This window comes from Apiospora kogelbergensis (genome assembly GCF_038363985.1).
Source record: "Apiospora kogelbergensis strain CBS 113332 chromosome Unknown utg000006l_segment0_segment0, whole genome shotgun sequence".
NCBI classification, from domain to species: domain Eukaryota; kingdom Fungi; phylum Ascomycota; class Sordariomycetes; order Amphisphaeriales; family Apiosporaceae; genus Apiospora; species Apiospora kogelbergensis.
The window spans coordinates 335,803-353,589 of NW_027117423.1; the positions used below are offsets into that span (position 1 = coordinate 335,803).

The 17,787-nt window shown below is 52.1% G+C and overlaps 6 protein-coding genes across 6 annotated transcripts; 4 read left to right on the forward strand and 2 right to left on the reverse strand.

Annotated features, from left to right (window-relative positions):
- Positions 1-1,719: 1,719 nt before the first annotated feature.
- Positions 1,720-2,387, forward strand: PG998_008908 (uncharacterized protein; the record flags this gene model as incomplete). Its single annotated transcript, XM_066875724.1, has 2 exons — positions 1,720-2,068; positions 2,338-2,387. The coding sequence occupies 2 exons, from the start codon at positions 1,720-1,722 to the stop codon at positions 2,385-2,387; spliced, it is 399 nt and encodes a 132-aa protein (XP_066727880.1).
- Positions 2,388-2,985: 598 nt separating this feature from the next.
- PG998_008909 (uncharacterized protein) lies at positions 2,986-4,806 on the forward strand (the record flags this gene model as incomplete). Its single annotated transcript, XM_066875725.1, has 1 exon — positions 2,986-4,806. The coding sequence occupies one exon, from the start codon at positions 2,986-2,988 to the stop codon at positions 4,804-4,806; it is 1,821 nt and encodes a 606-aa protein (XP_066727881.1).
- Positions 4,807-5,599: 793 nt separating this feature from the next.
- Positions 5,600-8,030, reverse strand: PG998_008910 (mitochondrial carrier domain-containing protein; the record flags this gene model as incomplete). Its single annotated transcript, XM_066875726.1, has 7 exons — positions 5,600-6,149; positions 6,210-6,328; positions 6,387-6,433; positions 6,493-7,247; positions 7,413-7,620; positions 7,718-7,798; positions 7,868-8,030. 7 exons carry the CDS (start codon positions 8,028-8,030, stop codon positions 5,600-5,602), a joined length of 1,923 nt encoding a protein of 640 aa, XP_066727882.1.
- Positions 8,031-8,917: 887 nt separating this feature from the next.
- Positions 8,918-9,988, forward strand: PG998_008911 (RNA polymerase II holoenzyme cyclin-like subunit; the record flags this gene model as incomplete). Its single annotated transcript, XM_066875727.1, has 1 exon — positions 8,918-9,988. One exon carries the CDS (start codon positions 8,918-8,920, stop codon positions 9,986-9,988), a length of 1,071 nt encoding a protein of 356 aa, XP_066727883.1.
- A 2,916-nt stretch (positions 9,989-12,904) lies between these two features.
- Positions 12,905-13,732, reverse strand: PG998_008912 (uncharacterized protein; the record flags this gene model as incomplete). The annotated part of the gene is made up of 1 exon (XM_066875728.1): positions 12,905-13,732. One exon carries the CDS (start codon positions 13,730-13,732, stop codon positions 12,905-12,907), a length of 828 nt encoding a protein of 275 aa, XP_066727884.1.
- Positions 13,733-14,615: 883 nt separating this feature from the next.
- On the forward strand, positions 14,616-14,978 carry PG998_008913 (uncharacterized protein; the record flags this gene model as incomplete). Its single annotated transcript, XM_066875729.1, has 1 exon — positions 14,616-14,978. The coding sequence occupies one exon, from the start codon at positions 14,616-14,618 to the stop codon at positions 14,976-14,978; it is 363 nt and encodes a 120-aa protein (XP_066727885.1).
- Between the last annotated feature and the right edge of the window lie 2,809 nt (positions 14,979-17,787).

Below are 17,787 nucleotides of genomic sequence, written 5' to 3' on the forward strand. Positions count from 1 at the left end.
AATTGATGCATGACTATAGATTGTGTGGTAATAGATTGGGTCATGTATACACAAACACACACACACACATGTATATATATACAGCCTGCTCTACAGTCAAAGCCACGACGTATTATCGTAAGATACCCTGCAGTCGAAGCCTGGGGCTATTTATGCGCCCAATTTCTCCAGTAACCCTCTGTCATTGGATGCGATCACATTGGGGGCTTGACGCAGCCCGCTGGGGCAGCACCAAACAGCCGCCGGTTCGGTGATGTATCCCCTATTCTCGATGGCGCTCAGTGTTTTCGGCCGCCAGAAAAGAACAACGGAGAACAACAGTTTTACTGCACAAAAGTCAGGCGAACTGGTACGGTTCTTCTCCTATTTCTTGACCAACCCCGCGGCCTACCTGTGCGGCAATTTTTGCCTTAACAATCGAATCTGCCTTTCTTCCGGCAGCCTCGTGCTTCATCTCTCCTGCCGATTCATTTCATAGGACTCTTTCACTCACCCCCATGGCTAGCTTCGACCCCCCATCCAGTTCGAATTGCCAATGCAGCTAATAGAACCATCGCTGCGCAGACTCGTCCTTAGTGAGGAGGCTGCAAAACTTCAGATCGGGTAACTTATTTCTGGAGTCTGTGACGACAGACTCACTGTTCACAGACAAGGAGTACGAGATGTCTTCCGAAGCAGGAAGGGGGATATTTATGGCCACAGGTGTTCCTCCTCAGGCTGAGACTCAGTCGGACTAGATTTCAAGACACGTTAAACAGTAGCAATACGATAAGATGTTGTCCTGTACCTGGGAGCTTGATGACATATGTGAGATGCATTTGGGATGCATTTGGTCTTTTGCCTATCGCACTGAGACTAGTGTCAACTGGCGGAGCTATCCAAAGGGGAATAGCGTGGTGAAGACGATCAGCTTTGTCGGGCAGGCGCCAGGCGGGCTCAGATTGCGCCCCACTATTAGCTGCTTGCGGCTCAAAAGCGTTAGATGGAAATTCCCGAAATTGTGGTTTGGCCTGAGCTTCTGTAAACCTCCCAACTTCAATTAGGATGGCTGGCACTTACCCGATTTTGTAACCTCACTGACGTTTCTCTCACCTGCCGCTCACCTGTCCATCAACCCCGGTAGACTTACTACCACTTGAGCCTCAACCTCTTTAATCTCGGCGCGTAAACCTCACGGGGACTTTAATATCTAATAGGTAGGTCTCGAAACTGGTCTTTTGCTGGTGGTTTGCGGTTGCGCGGCTTGATTTGGGTGCCCCTTGTGTGAAGATGTAGCTCCCTCCCCTAGGCCGGCCGGCCAACCAGCCAGGAGGGAGCTGTGATTATTCCACGCTTCGCCATCCGCAGCAGCTTGGAATAATCATATAGCCATTTGGAAACAATCACACTTGCCCAACCAGCTCTGCATCTGTTTAGTAAACGGCGCAAGCTACAGCTTTCAACTCTTCCTTCCCATTCAATCCATCAACTCAAGCAACCCATCCAAACTGCTCTTCGATTTCCCAATTCATTCTCGAATTCAAGTCACGGCTTGCACTGTTCCCAAACTCTCATCGCGGTTTCCATCCAACAAATACGCATATTTCCATTGAATCATCACCCAACCCCAAGTTCAACTTGTTCTTTCCTCATCCATTCTTTCATACATTGCGCACAGCACCTCCCATCCAATACAACTCACCCAACATTCAACACCAAATTGGTACCCATATTGACATCATGTCGCAGCTTCCTCTTGCCCCTCAACGCTTCAAGCGTCCGGTGAACTGGCAGGTCCCTGTCGGGCTCGTCCATGATCTCAAGGATCGCAAGCATTGCCGAGATTGTTCCAGGTGCAGGGCTGATCTTGAGAAACGCGCCCAAGACGAGGCAAGACGCGTCAAGGAAGAAGAAGAAGCTTCCAAAAAGCTTCATCAGTGCACCGATCCCAACCATCGCCAAACCTGTGCCAAGTGTAGTGCAATTTGGGACCGCCACACCCTCTTCAGTCTAAAGGACGCTCGCAAGAAGGGCGTCGAAGCTTCCCACGAAGCTCGCAGTGAATGGAGAGCGCCGCTTGAAGTTGGTTGTAAGTCCAAAGTCCTCCTCCGCTGCACGGCATCATCATTATTCAACATGTATGGCTAATAACAATGCTTGTTAGTGCGCACCTATCGAGCTTTCCGAGCTCCCAATACACCATCCAGTGTGCTTTTCTTGTTACCCGGCAAAACTTCACCCATCCCGCCTACAAGATCACCTAGCCCTCAAGTTGCTGCTGCTGCCAGAGCCATTCGTTCCACACCTGTTCGCAGAACAAAAAAGAAGCAGAAAGCAGCTCCCAACAACAAAGTTCAGGGGACTACTTCGCAACAAACTGTTTCGGAGAAGACTTCCCGGCCTTCTAACCCAATTCCTGCCGGAGTTGCAAGCAAACCCGAACCTACAGAGACTTCTATTGGTCATAAACCTTTTGTCTCCTCAGCACGCCCCTGGGGCCCCTTAGCGACGCCGCGGTCTATTCAAACCACTCCGTTGATATCTTCTACACCTCGAACAGAGCAATTCGCTGTTACTGCATCTCCCCCATCACCCAGTCCTGCGCCAAGAGCATCTCGTGCTGCCACTCCTGCTCCTACTCCTACTTCTGATATTCGGCGCTTCGTGGCTGGGAGCAATTCAGAGCAGTCGGAGCAATCAGAGCAATCATCGAGAAAACGATCTCGACAAGATCTCGAGCAGGAAAGCTCCGAACCCACGGATTGCACCCCACCGCCTTCGATTAGACGCCGTATTTCGCCTAATCTTCGCCCCTTGGGCACATCAACTGGAGACGCATCTCAGCAGCCTTCGAGAAAGCGAGCTTACAGCAACCTCGAGCAAGACGACATTGAACTTTTCCAGACCCCCACAGGTCCTAGAATCCCTGGCCAGTTCTCGCCTGGACCATTGTTCATCCAAGACCCCGAAACTGCTGTTATTGCGCAGTATTATTCATCAGTCGCTATGAGCATGTTTGATGCGCTCTCGAACCTTGCGGGCAAGGCAATTTGGACCGCTGCTTCGACTATTGGGCGATCGATCGGCTACGCACCCACGAATAATGCTGGCCAGCAGGTCGTTCCCGATGAAGCACGTCAGTCTCCCAAGCGTCGACGGACAGACGAGACATCTGCACCTGCCCTTCCTCATATACAACATGAGGTGAATGCAGAGCACGATGACATGGAAGTCTCTTCCGATTCGATAAATGGTATGGTTATGGTAAATGATGGTGAAATGTTTATGAGTCCCCTGTCGTCTCTCTATGCCCGATCTCCTCTATCCTCGCCCGCAAACTCCGCCAGCAACGCTGCCAAGAGAGCCCTTAATCGCTACCCCCGCACTATCTTGGAACCCCGGAGACGCATTCCCGAAGCCCGGACGAAGGACCTTTCGGAACTTCCTACTAACGATTCTTTGGAGACCACGCAAGAGCAGATAATGCCAGGCAGCTGGGTTCCGGAACTGGAAGAGCAGACTTGGACTCAGTCCTCAGCCCGCTCTGTCTCGACAACAAGCTCGCTGATGAATTGGGAACCGAGCTCCGAGAGTGGCAGAAAGAACTCCGCAAGACAAAACACCCATACGAGAGGCGTCAAATCATCTCCGAAATCTGCAGAGTTATACAACTTATCTACGACGTGCGGGAGAGGCGCTTGGGTCACGAGCCCCCAGTCCAATCAATCTTCAGCCGAAGTCTCTGAGCAGACTTCAAATCCCGGATCGAATCGCTCGGAACAGCCCGAGAACGATGTCACCCGGAACGGAGGGATCAGCACAGCCGGCAGATCCGACCCAGAACCTAAATTCAAGAAGCGTACCGACTTCTTTCAGAACGATGAAGACTTGCTCAGGGTTGGAATTGACAACCTACATTTGCGCCCAAACGACGGGAAAATCAAAGAGCTACGGTCCCAACAGGAGGAGCGTAAGCGCTTAATAGAGGAGAAGCGTATTGCAGAGGAGAAAGCAAGGGAAGACGAAAGACTTCGGCTCGAGGCAGAGAAATGGAATGCACAACTCAAAGGTATTGGCCTGCGCAAAGCCAAGCGGAAGTGGATCACAGAACTTAGTGAGGAATGGGAGCAGCGAGTGGACGAATCCATGAGGAAGTCTAATGTTACCTGCGCCCCTCCCGAGGCTGTCACTCTGACACCCAGGGATTTCAACAGGATGATACCGGCTGGGCAATGGTTGAACGATAGCTGCGTTCAAGCAGCTTTGACGGAACTGGCCACAGCCATCAACAAATCCGCCGGACGGGTGTTGAAACAAGACACACCTAAGTGTGTGGCTTTGGGCACTTTCTTCTGGACCACTCTGCGCGATAAGGGACCCGAGAACAAGGAGAGGATGATGAAACGAACTTGGGGCATGACACCTCTGAACTTCCTTGACATCGACACGATTATCATGCCTATCAACGAGAGTAGTCATTGGACCTTCATCTTGATCCGTCCTAAGCGCCGCGAGGTTGCTTATGTCGATTCGTTTGGATCAAGTGGTATGCAGAAATTGCAGAAGGCTCTGACGTTCATCGAGGTATTTTTGGGACCAGCGAGATGGAATCCCAAGGAGTGGCAGGTGCTCAAGGATCTTCACGGCCCGTCTCAGTACAACAGCTGGGATTGCGGCATGTTTGTCATCACCAACTCGCTTTACATTGCACTTGGTCTCGATCCCAACACGTACAAGGAGGGCGACCTTATTTTGCAGAGAAGAAAAATCGCAGCAGTTCTCTTGAATGGAGGCTTCAAGGGCGACTTTGATTTGGGTGATCTGTGAAACAAGGGAGGGAGCATAGCAGCGAAGTCATGGCTTCGGTATTGGCGTTTTGCATTTTATATCAGCTTGCGCATTTGCAGCTGGGCGTATAGGCGGAAACTTTAGATGCTGAGGAGGCTCGGTTGATGCTCCAGGCATTCAAGATGGAACATATATATGGAGTTAGGCGTTTTTGCTTTCAGAGAATTCAGAAAACAAGAGAACAGAGCATAGCATAGGAGGCATTTGTGTTCTTGCTCGATGTTGATCATGAGAGGGCATCATCAACACATGTTTTTCGCGAGCATACGAGACGGAGTTGGTGACAGTACCACATCGACTGTTGATAAACCGAAGCAATCAATTCTTTCCTCCTCGAATTTTCTTGTGCAGTAGTTCAGTGTGACATGTTGATAAACCTGGAAACGTAAATACCTACATGCAAGTAAACCGACCATAAGAGATGGGCTACACAAATGTTACGAGGTGATGTTGGATGGAGACACGATTTATAAAAGCTCACATGAAAGGCAAGAGGTGGTGCAAGTGCAAGGGTATCTTCAATTGAGAATCAGAAACTTCTTTACGAGCTCTATTTCCATCTCTTCTCTCTGGTTCATCTGCGATTCTTTTTTGGCAAAGAAAAATCTCAAATCTCATCATCCCAATTCATTTCCAAGCAACGCCGACCGATGCAAAAAATCTTGTTCTTCTTGTCGTGCTTCTTCTTCCTCTTCATCTGTTAGTCCCTTCGCCCATGATTGTCCGCCGCATGCATGCAAAATAGTAGCCAGTTTTTGTTGTTTTTCGAGTCTCAGTGCAAGTTCATGAGCATCTTGGCCTTCTCGTAGACGATCCAGGTGATGCTGAGGGCGGGCCCGACCTTCATGAGGTTGGGGGTGAGGCCCTTGTACAGGCCGCGGAGGCCCTCGTGCTGCCAGGTGCGGCGCGCGACGTCTACTATGCCCGTGTAGCGCGCGGGGTGCATCGTGGTGCCCTGGGTCTGCAGGCGGGTGCGCAGGACGTTCAGCGGGTAGACGGCAGTAGCGCCAAAGGCCCCCGAGAAGCCGCCCATGAAGCCCGTCATCAGCGCGCCCGGGTGGAAGTCCTCCTCGTGCACGCCGTCGCGCTTGGCCGCGTACCGGACGTATTCGCCCTTCAGGAACTCGAACGTGAACATATCAAGCGCCGAGTAGGGGAACATGCCGACGAGGCCCATGGTCACGCCTCGGTAGGGGGCCGTCTTGCCCTCGGCCCACATCTTGCTCCAGGTTCGCAAAAGCAGTTTCCGGCCTCGCTCGCCATCGCGGACGTATTCCGATTGAAGTCGGAACTTCAACGTATCCAGGGGATATACGCAGAGTCTAGATGTTGCTGTTAGTCAAATCTCTACAATTGCGCGGGGCTGATGTGAGCAGACGTACTGTGCAGTCATGCCAGCCACACCGCCTGCGATGAATTTGCTCCAGGGGTTGATGTGAAGCGCATCGCCGTGCCCCTCCAAGTTAGCGAGGGCCACTTTGGCAGCTTCATATGTACCAAACTAGGGGTTGATCAGCCAAACATGTTGGAGAGGTGAAGACAGATGGAATGGAACTTACTCTGATGGCAGTTTCCGGCATGATCTTGATGACATTTAGGCCATTGCCTATCGTTCAGTCAGCAATGGAGCTCAAAACTGGTTGACTAACATTGACTGATACATACCGGCCCATAATCCTCTCACCCCACCCTCTCTATAGAGCTCCGAAAAGGCTCTGCTGAGAGACCGGCTGAAGTTCTTGACGGCATCCACTGCTTGGCCCTTCTGAGCAGCTTCGACGGCAGCGCGGGTACTCGACTTGGTGTTAATAAGGAGGTACACTTTTAAACGATCGAGTGGCGCAGTCGCTGTACGAGAAATACCTCCAGCAGCAGCGCCGGCAAAGTAGTAGCCTAATCCAGGGAGGTAGTTCATCAGCCCAAATTCTTCCAGGTCGTCGTCCATGATCATTTCCGGGTCAATATCGGTGACGTCGTTGGGTGCGGCGGTGGGCTGTGGTGTTCGTAGAATGGGCGGGGCATGGGCTCGCGCCACGGCGCGGTTGACTGTCGTAGACATGGCTGCTGAGATATGACCGCGATGGCTTTTCGGGGCGGCCTGTTGTGTATCGCCGGTAGAATGTGTACCATGTGTCGGAGAGTCATCGTTGGACGGGTCTACCAGCGATTGCGCGGTTGAATTTGATGAGACGTGGGGTTGTCGAACGGACTTTGGCGCATCCGGGGGTGAGGCGAGTCTTATGATTGAACCGAAGAGAGCTTCAATAAGGAAGTTGAACTTCGTACCTATACCTGAAAGAGTCTCATCACTAATGACTGAATCACCCTCGGAATTGAGCATCACCACATCGGAGTAGAAGGTGAAGACTGCGCCCAGAGTCGTGCTTGATGGGTTGTTGGGCATGAAAAGCAGAAAATCACTACACGACAAACAGAGCATCAGCTGATAATCGCCAGAGGTATGGGGCGAATGCACCAAGGCGAAGCGGCATTGAGCCCCTAGGCTAGGCACTCTTGAAATATGCTCGAGTCACAATAACGCCGAGGGGGAGAGGGGGAGACACAAACAAACGACCAAGACTTACCGCCACTCATCAAAGCTGATGTAGCCGTCCTTGTTCATGTCCACGTCCTGGAAGAAGGCGTGGAGCCGGCGCGACGGCACGGCGAGACCCGCATGTTGAAAAGCAACTTGCAGCTCGTCCTTATCGAGTCGGCCGTTGTTGTCGCGATCTATCGACTTGAAGAGAAACCATAACTGGCGCTCGGTGGCTTGCATGAACGTCTTGAATTCTATGTGGCACATGGCAGAAGTCAGACATGGACGAACAGCAAGAAGTGGGTACGGCAGCATGCGACAGCAGCCGGGATAGGAGGGAGCTTCACCTACCTTCGTACTGGATCTTGCCATCGCCATTGGTGTCGACAATCTTCGTCATCTTCTGGAGCAAAGCATCTGCGTTTTTCAAGGCTGATCATAAAAAGAGAGGGTGTCAGTGACACTTATCAATGCAGCCCACGGGGAAGATGATACTCATACGGTGATCGATCTTGCGCAGGCCACGCTGAAGCCCCTTCCAGTCGAGCTCCCCCTTGGACTGGTAGTCCAGCTTCTTCCACAGCTGCTCCAACCGAGCATCGCGCTGGTTCTGAGATTCCTCCATGGTCAATCCCACCTCCTTGATCACGTCCGAGGGCTTCATTGTTGGCCTGGGTAGAGGCGCGTCATCGGTGGGTGGTCGTGGTCGTGGTCGGAGGCGATCGCAAGACACAGTTGTCGCGTATTGTTACGGATAAGGCATGGCGCAGAGGAAAGCAGTGGATATGGCGGGCAGTTTGTGTTGGCTTGCTGGGAAAGGAAAGGCACTGTGGTTGTTGTGTTTATTCGTCCCTCGTGATCAACAGAGGGAAAAAGAGCGGCCAATTGCTATGGCAAGGAATTTGCTGTATCTCCAAAGCCTCCAGTTTTCACATCACCACACTGGACTGGTCGGGTTCAAGCTTCAATAGAGGAGAGGAAGGTTGCTTCGGCAAAGGCATCCAAGATTGCAGGGATCCGAGTGCTGGAACGAGCTGACGGCTTGCCGGGAAAATCCATTGAGATTGGCGTCACTTGGGGGCTCTTTGGAGAGAGAAGGGCGCTAGAAGGGCCGCTATAATGCGCTATACCGCATCGGGCTACCCTCGGCTCAGCCAAGGGCCGTGCTCCGGCGTGTCTTCCGGCACTGTACTTGGCTGGGCTTTGCTAGCTTTGTCGTTTCAAGTCACAGTAATCCCCCGACCAAGATAACGTTGCACATCTCCCGCAGAAGCTCCAAGCTTGGCTGTGGTGTCATCAGGAGGTCAGCCTTATCTCCGTGCGTCCGTTGTTTACCCCCTTCGCCCCCTTTGACACTTTTGAGTAACATCAGCTCCCCTCTATTCAGCCTCGTCCTGCGCTCCAGCTCGTCGAGGAAATCGGGGTAAAAAGGGTCGGCTCGGGTGACAGCATGACGCCCTCTTTGTTATTTACTGAACATCCTCACTCGAGCAGCTGAGCTGCTTGGGGGTTCTCCTATCACACCGTCCGTCTGAGCGCTTCTCGCCCATCATGGCCGCCAGTTTCTGGGAGTCGACCCAGCGTCGCTTCTGGATGTTCTCTAAAGAGGAACTGGCCCAAATGCGCGAGAAGCTGTGCGAAGAGGACCCGAAATTGGTGCAGATGTACCCGCTGCCCGATTGGAAATATCTATACATCTACTTCAATCAACGTAAGGACGTCCCTTTCTCTCCGCGCCTCAATGGGTGCGTTTCCAGCACTAGAGTTCTCCTCCAGGCCCAGACTGACAACGTGTGCATCGTAGAAATCAATCGCTTAGGAAAGAGACTCGGCATCCGACAACAAATCATCGCAACAGCCCAGATCTACATCAAACGGTTCTACTGCAAGGTCGAAATACGGCGGACGAACCCCTATCTCGTAATCACGACGGCGCTATACTTGGCCGGTAAGATGGAGGAGTGCCCGCAGCACATTAGGCTTGTCGCTACGGAGGCACGCTCTCTCTGGCCAGATTTCCTCAGTCTTGATACGTCCCGATTAGGGGAGTGCGAATTCTTCCTCATCTCCGAGATGAACTCGCAGATGATCGTCCACCAGCCCTACCGGACCCTCGCGACCTTGCAGTCCGACTTCTACCTCACCCAGGACGAGATCAACCTCTCCTGGTCCATCATCAACGACCACTACGTGACCGATCTGCCGCTGCTGTACCCACCACACATTGTGGCGCTCACCGCCATCCTGCTCTCGCTCGTTCTGCGTCCTAACTCGATGACAGGAGCTGCTGCTGCGAATAATATTGCGGCCGCAGGGGCGGCGTTGGCCCAGGCCCAGGTCGGGCGCGGCGGCTTGGGAGGTAACAACGGGGCCAGTAGCGGGCAGACCACGCCGGGGGGCGCTGGGGGTGGCCCGGAGAAAGATAAACAGCAGGAGGCTAGGTTCGGCAAGGTTCAGAGATTCGCGGCTTTTGTTGCCGAGAGCCAGGTGGACATTGAGGCCATGGTCGACTGCACGCAGGAGATGATATCATTCTATGAGGTTCATGAGCAGTACAACGATAAAGCGACGAGGGATCAGGTAAACCGGTTTGTCAAGGCAAGAGGTCTAGACAAAGCCTAGACGCTAAGCTTGTTGCAGAGTCGTTGCAACGCTTGCTACTTGTAAATGGGTTCTTATACACAACTTCACCGGAATATGTTTGGGCGAGATAGCGAATGGGAATATCAACAGCGACATAGTCAAAACTGCTGACTACCACCCTCCTTTGAGCGGATACTGATAGAATTGAACGGAACGGAGTTTACATGGCAGATGCTTTCTGGAACTATGACACAACTCATTCCACTATGATGTAAAACTTCGCTGCAATCATATTGCTACATCGGGTCTGAGTCTACGAACGAGACCGATGACTGTGAGTGGCATAAAGTTTTGGGTTGCAACGAAGTGATTCGATCAATTGACTCACTGTCTTGGGAGAAAGAAACCCCTCCGATTTACTTCGCTCAACTTCCTACGAACCTCAATTCTTTCCACAATCCGATGCGATAGGGGCGTACGGCACCCACCCTCTTACAAACCAACTTACTGACTTCCGCGACACACATCAACAAGCTGTGAGCTATAGCAGAATAATGCTAATATATACTAGTATAGAGACTATAAATCTCAAGCAATTACATAAGCACTGTCTTCGTGGCTCAGTTGGTTAGAGCGTTGGTCTCATATTCAATATGACTGAATTAAACATTCAGATATCCAAAGGTCGAGAGTTCGAGTCTCCCCGAGGACAAATTCTTTTGTCATTCTAGCAAGTTTGCAGTGCGCATGCTCTCCTTTTTGTTCCATCTCTTATGGGCTCTTTTTTTCTTGTTGCTAGAGAAAGCTATTTGTTGGCTCAGCTCCGAGATGTATATGGCCTGTTGGTGGAGGGGCACACCGGGTCGCGCAGTACCATTGACTTATTACGAGCTTCGATGTTCCACGGAGGAACACTATGTCAGTCAAATATTCTTCCCTCTTCAGCCAATCCAACTAGGCAGTCATGAAGTCTATGGTAGCTATTGGTTCAGCGCGGCTCGCTCCGAGTGGATGGACCGACCAGGCTCCATCGATATGCCGGTTCGTGCGAGACTTCTTGCATGAACTCTCTCTCGGGTCAGCCTACAGGTGATTCTGCGAGGAAGCAATAGTCGCTGCCTAACTACGAAGGGTGGTCGGGTAGGGTTGTTGAATCGGCGATTGAAGCCGTTAAGTTAAGGCATTCGGTAATCGGCATCCAAGGCTGGAGGCATGCCTCGAGCAAGTTCAAAGGGGCACTCGAGCTGTCTGCCTGTGCGTCTCAAGACTCAGCAAGCACTGCAAGTGCGAAGCTCCAAATGACCTATCAGTTCTCGCTCAGAATAGTGATTGTGTCCTCACATCTACCAGAAGGAGGGAGAAAGCATCTGACTTGCGCGGTGAATGGCATATAGCCCGCAGAGGCAGCTTCTATTTGGTCTATAGTAAAAGCACATGATGGTTCGCCCATGGGCAGTCCCGGTCAAATTTGATGGTATATCTATCGTCTCCATAATCAAAAATCAATTCCCGTAAATACCCTCTTAGCACCCACTCCGTCCGTTTCCCTTGCGCCCTGTCCATTATAATCAGACCCATACTGACTCCCAACAAGTCATCCAATTCGCTATGGTATATATAATGAGTATCTTCTCATCATCAGCTCGTCGGCGAGGGTATCTATTTGTAGTATCGTAGCTCTCACCACCTAAAAGGAAAACAAACCCCAACTAAATACACAACATAGGAGACGTAATGTACAACAGCATAACCAAAAACCAAAAATGAAATGCACAAGAGACCAAGGCCGAGTCTCCAAGGGAGAATCTGGCCGAGTCAAAAGGAAAAGCGCTGGGGTATAAGGGCTCCGCGACAGCAAAGGAACTCTGTCAAAGTATCAATGACGAACAAGACATTTTTTCCCGGTAAAAACAAGAAACAAAAGGAAACCACGCATCATCGATAACGCTGAAGCCTCACCGTCAAGCTGCATGTGAGTAAGCATCGACGAGGCATAATTTTCAAGTAGTGAAACAGCCTCGCCATAGCGGTAGCCCCTCTCGACCACGCCAGGTATATTGTGCAGCGGTGTGGCGTGCGATATTGGAGTGCATTATGATATGCACTACCACCGTCAATGCAGCGGCGGCGGCGGTATGCAAGGCGTTCCGTTTCCCCCAAGGCGCACAGCATTGAGATAATGCCAGTAAGTATGCCTCGAGTCAAATCGGAGTGTGGTAGGCAATCATGGAAAAGCATAGGCCCGGATGAGACACGTTGACATGCATCATGCCAGATATTGCTGAACCGATGAGGCAGGATGACATCGCACAAGGCCCTCCACGCAACCATCAAAGAGAGAAAGCAGAAAAGTGTCGGTGAAGGCGGGGAAACGAAGCCACCCATTGCAACGGCAGAGTGGCGGATGGCAGTTTTGGAGTAGGCCATCATTGGTGGTACAGCAGGAGTGTGAAAACAACAATACATGCAAACGCATACAAGGAAATTGCGGTCAAGGGGAAGCAGGAATGTGAAAGGAAGGATTCCAGGCATCCCGGTTAGGTGTTCTTCAGGAGATGTTTGTCAAACAACCATCCAATTGCCGAGTTTGGTAGGAAATCAAGAACTCCATTGGGAAGTGCCGGCGAACAGCGTTGGCACGGTGGATGCGACGGGCCGGCGCGACGCGGGTAACAAGGTTAAATGACTGTAGGGGAACCTGGTCTTCGGGTGTCGTCGTGGCGGTGGGTTATGGCTCTTCTGTCACAGACGGCTGCCTGCATCTCGAGTGGGAGAAAACGCGGGGCTGCCAGGGGGTTTTGCTCCCTCTCGCCCTCCAAAAATAGGCCGTCCACACGCAATCGATGTAGGTCTTGAGTCCAGTCAGGCATCCGCTTCGAGGCAACGTAAAGTGCGAAAGGCCATGCCTTTAGTGTCTTGAACTTCTGTGGTGCCTTTCGTTTGGTAGAGGATAAGCTATGTAGTCGCCACTTTCCTCCGTGTAGTTGCTACCAACCGACGAGATGGTGGTTCGGGGGCGTAGGACACAGGGGCCACGGCAGTGTTGTAACTGTAGTGGGCAGCAGGCGTGTTATACTGCGCAGAAGCCGACACGGGTGGCCGTGATCTCCCGTAGCGATCACCCGAAGTCATATCCTCGATGTACGGCGTGCGGTCTTTAGGTGCTGAACTGCTGCCACGACGTTTGCTGGAAGACCTCTTAGGCTCGCCCTTGGGAGGCGTGATGCGTTTTCTCAGGTGCTCGATTTCGGGCGATTCCTGCTTGCTCTTGGATTTGGTCCTGTGGGGTATGCCCGCCGAGGATTCTCCTAGTCCACCACTCATCGTGTAATCAGGCTCGGATGTCACGCTGGTGCCTGATCGTCGACGAAGCTGGTAGTTCTCGGATTTCAGCTTTTCATTTTCCGCCTGGAGCTGTTCATTGCTGACTTCAAGAGCGTTGACGCGGGCTTGGAGATTAGACGCCTCGTCAGCTACTGATTTGAACTCCTTGTCGAGGGCTTTGCGGTCACTGCGGAGCTTGTGGTTTTCGGCCAACAGTACTGTTTTCTCTTGTTTGCTTCGGGCGAGATCGTCGTCCTTGGCTTGGAGGGCTTCCACGAGTACACGAGGATTGTGGCGCTGGCGCTCAAGGTCTTCTGCTGTGAATTTGCGATCAGGTTTCCCTCCTGTACTAGCCTGTTCACTTGACAACGAACCAACTCCCGAGTCGTGATCATAGCGAGATGATCCTTTATGTCCCGACACAGAGCTGTCGCTCCATTTTACGGTCTTGTTGGACATCCTTGCCGGTGTCAGACCAATGGGGTCTGGAGGCGAATGTGTTGTGTGGTGATTCGGTATGACAATTGGAGGTAGCTGCACCACGGCCCAACGAAACGGGCGACGTAAGATAGTAGGGCGCAAGCGCAGAGCTGAAGGGCGAATTGAATTGGACAGGAGTAGGGATTGATGTGGTGAGGCTGTAGGCAAATACAAGTAAGGGCGGTTGTTCACCGAAGAAGAGCTGAAGCCTAATCAGATCGGGGTAAGTGGTGGGTGGGCAGGCCGGAATATAAATATGAGTGGTAGGCCCTGGATGATTGCGCAAGTGAGCAATGCCTTTTTCTGCGCGAAAACAGCCGGATGACGAAGAAAGCGAGCGAGTTTTAAAGAATGAAAAGAGGGAGCAGATACACAAGCCGGATGCGCGGTTTCAATGGGACTTTTGTTGTTCGACTCCCTGGACGAGGAAGGGGGCATTGCTGCCTTCGAGGTCTCAAAGAGCAGGATTCAAGCTATTTCCAACTCAACCACCATCATCCAGCCCAAGTGAGTAAGTAGTATGGAGGAGGGACGGATGTATCGCGGTGAAAGCAGGCAAGTACCAGTACCAGCCAGGGCCAGGGTCCGCTACTGAACAGCCAGTCAAGCTGCGTCTACCTGTGCTGTAGTCCTCCATTTAGGCAGGACTTGGCCATTTCCCGCGGAGGGACTGAAGTGACCCTGGCCAGCCTGGGCAGAGGAATCAGCCTCACGGCTGTCAGAGAGGGCAGGGTAGGGGTAGGGGTAGAGGGGGCAGAGGGTAGGGTTACCAGGGGGTGCAGGGATGGAGGGTCAGCCAAGCTATCGTATCCCAGGTTTCTGGCTGACATGGGGAATTAGAAGTGCACACTTGTGGACTGCCATGTTTCGTTTGGTTTGGCATTCTTTCACAGAGAGCCAGACGGGACGAGAGGAGGGTTATGTGTCACTGGAACTTTTGTCAACAACACAGCGCGCGCGAGGTGGTGTGACGGAGGACGAAGCCTATTCTCCAAAGTCTCTTACGACATTTGTGCCCTCCAAGTTTTCCCATTGGGGCATTCAGTTTCCAGAGGTTCACCGAAAAAGACAACTGGCCCAAGGTGCCTTGCGGGCGAGCGGTCGCCTGACCTGGCAACGAGTTCAGAGGGAAAACGTAGGTGGCTTTGGCCCCCAATGTGGTTCGCCTTCTGGTTCGCAGCGCGGCGCGCATGAGCTGCTGCGAGCAACTACCGGCTGCATGTAGATTGGCAGAGAAGGGCGAAGATGGGGAAAGTCGGAATGGGCTTCTTGGGCGCGCATGGAAGCGATTCTCGGCGGCCTGCGAGCTGCGCATTCGCGCGTTGACGGCCCTGCCTGTCATGGACGCAATGGCGCAAACAGGTAACAGCCAGCAGCTTGGCTTGACTTGCATGCAACAAGCAATTGCCAATCAGGGTGTTCTAGAATGACTCACATTAAAACCCGTCACCCGTGGCGCTACTAGCAAGCAACCCTTATCTTATGCTTTGTATGCAGGACTCTTGCATCGTCAACAGATTCGGGCTGTTGCCTGGGGTGAGGTCCATCTGGGTCTGGGAGGTGTGTACGATGGGAGACCAGATGGGACGAGACTACTTTCACAAAGGTACATGCCTCGACGGCTAAGGCTGAGAACTCTGCCCCATCCAGGCCAGAGCGAGCTCCATCCAGCGGTAGAAGAATGGGTGGAATGCAAGAAACGGAACGAAACAAGAACGGGAACTGGCGGGACTCCGCATTCCTTGCATGCATCGAATCGACCATCGAGAGTGGGAACCTGGAAAATGTGGAACTGGAAAAACACCCTGTCGTTGCCAATTGCTGCTGGTCGCTGCTGCTGCTGATGGTCGCTGCTGCTGCTTGAACCAACACTTGCAGGCGGCAGCACAAGGGCGCAGGCGGCGCGGGATCCTATCTGTCGGCCTGAGGCCATGTATCCATGGCCCAGTCGCCAATCCGCCAATTTCTGATTTATCACCCGTCTCCTCACTCTCTCACTACACCCCTCTGCAACCCTTGTTATCGCCGCTCCCATGCCAAGTGGCACTCCAATCGAATAGGTAAGCAGATATATGTAAGCAGACCGCCATCATTGACTATATCACCACCACATATATCCCATCCGCGCCCATTGCAGTGGCTCATATGCTCCAAGCCACCTGCACCAGAAGCTGCACCACCCACCCATCCCTTGATTGTGACGGCCTATTTGGGAGCTTCTTCCCAAAACGGACAGTCCATGGGTGCGCATGCCTACCAACCTCCTCCTCATCCTTCTATATCTCTTTCTTTTGCAATGGTACCGAAGAAATTGATGCATACCATACGAGACAAAAGTATCACGACCAAAGTCTCACAGCCTCGCAACGGCTTGGCGTCAACATTGTACTCTGCTGTTTCTTGTGCGGCCGACGGGTGCTACCCTAGATCGTCAGACCAGGGGCCCCCCTTGTTGCACTGCTAACCCAACTGCTCGGTATCACCGCCCATCTTCAATCCAGGATCAAGCGTCGTAAGCTCACATGGCAATCCATGCCAGCCAGTAAACTTGTATGTACATCCACACAGAAGATACGGTACTCACGCGACGGGACCAGAGTTTGACACTTCATCAATATATAGATTTCTGCAGCGACGGGAATGCTTACAATGCATACGATTGCTAACCTATCACTACCTGTATCTTGTTCAAGCGATCCCCAGACTCTCGGGATCTCACTACTTACCCGCTACCCTCCACAACAGGACGGCCGCGATGAATAATCTTGCCGACAGACCCGATGGGCCGGCTGGCGTCTCGCTCCCAGTGAAAGAAATTCATCAGCTTTCACAAGAATCCGGCCAGTGCTTCTTTGCCTGATCTATTTTCGACCCAGCCATTGGTCGATTACAACCAAACGCTTTCGTGACCCGACCTTTTCTCCCTCAAACGTCTATTTTAAGTCGATGTCCAATTTCAATCAATGAGGAACCCATATGACGGTGATACTGGGCACGCCTCTGACACGACACCCCTGTCCATTGCCATACCGGTAATCAATCAACTCGCCTATGTTCTCTTCCATTCGTTCCTCGGCAACCTGCGAAACCACCTTCGCGCTCCTTCATCGATCTAAAGCAATCTGCGCCGGCAGTAATGCAGCCCCTGCCAAGTACCAATACCGGTGATTTGAATCCGCTGCCAAGGGCGATTGCCACGTGTACCGGGATAAGGCGTTTTTCTCTTCTTTTGCCGGTCAGGACGTGTCGCTGATGGCACCTACTTTAATTTAAGTGAACCTACGTAATTATACTTCCGCCAATCCGGCCAATCTCGTGCTGACAATCTCGTGCTGACAATCCCTCCGACGATCGCGAAGATGAAATCCATTGGAAAAGCAATGAGTAGCACCCGAAACGCCCGTTATGTAAGCCCCTGAGCAAGAAGGGCATGCCAAGCGAAGTCCCGGATTGGCTTCTTGGGAAGGTGTACGCATGTATGTATGACTGACATGAAAAAAAAGGACCGGACGTGCTGTAAATCAATCGGTCGGCCGCTTTTTCAAGGCTGGTCCCACTGACCAAAATAGTAGCAGATCTTGGTCCGCACTGGGTCTGGGGTTGCTCCGTCACATGCGACCGACCTTTCTCATATGTGGCCCAATCTTCGACGGGTAAGATATATGCAATGTGACATGACAACGTCCCAAGAAAGCCAAGAGATGGAATTCCCATCGGCGGCGACAACAACAAACATAAATAAGTCTGACACTGACCCGCCGCCAGACGCAATGCAGGTATTATCCAATTAATTATTATATAATCCCGCGCGGCTTACGTACTCCTCCCTCATTGCACCCTGGACAGAAAGATTGGAGAAATGACTGGCCAGAAACGCACGCCTGTCTGTCTGTCTCGCTCTCTTCAGATCTTACACACAACGCACATGTGCGGCGAAGTCCTTTCCGTTGTGGGGAGTTACACTGATCTGGACACATACATGTTGTCTACAGTCCGTAGAGGAAAGACAGTTGCGGCTGAATCAGCTCCCACGT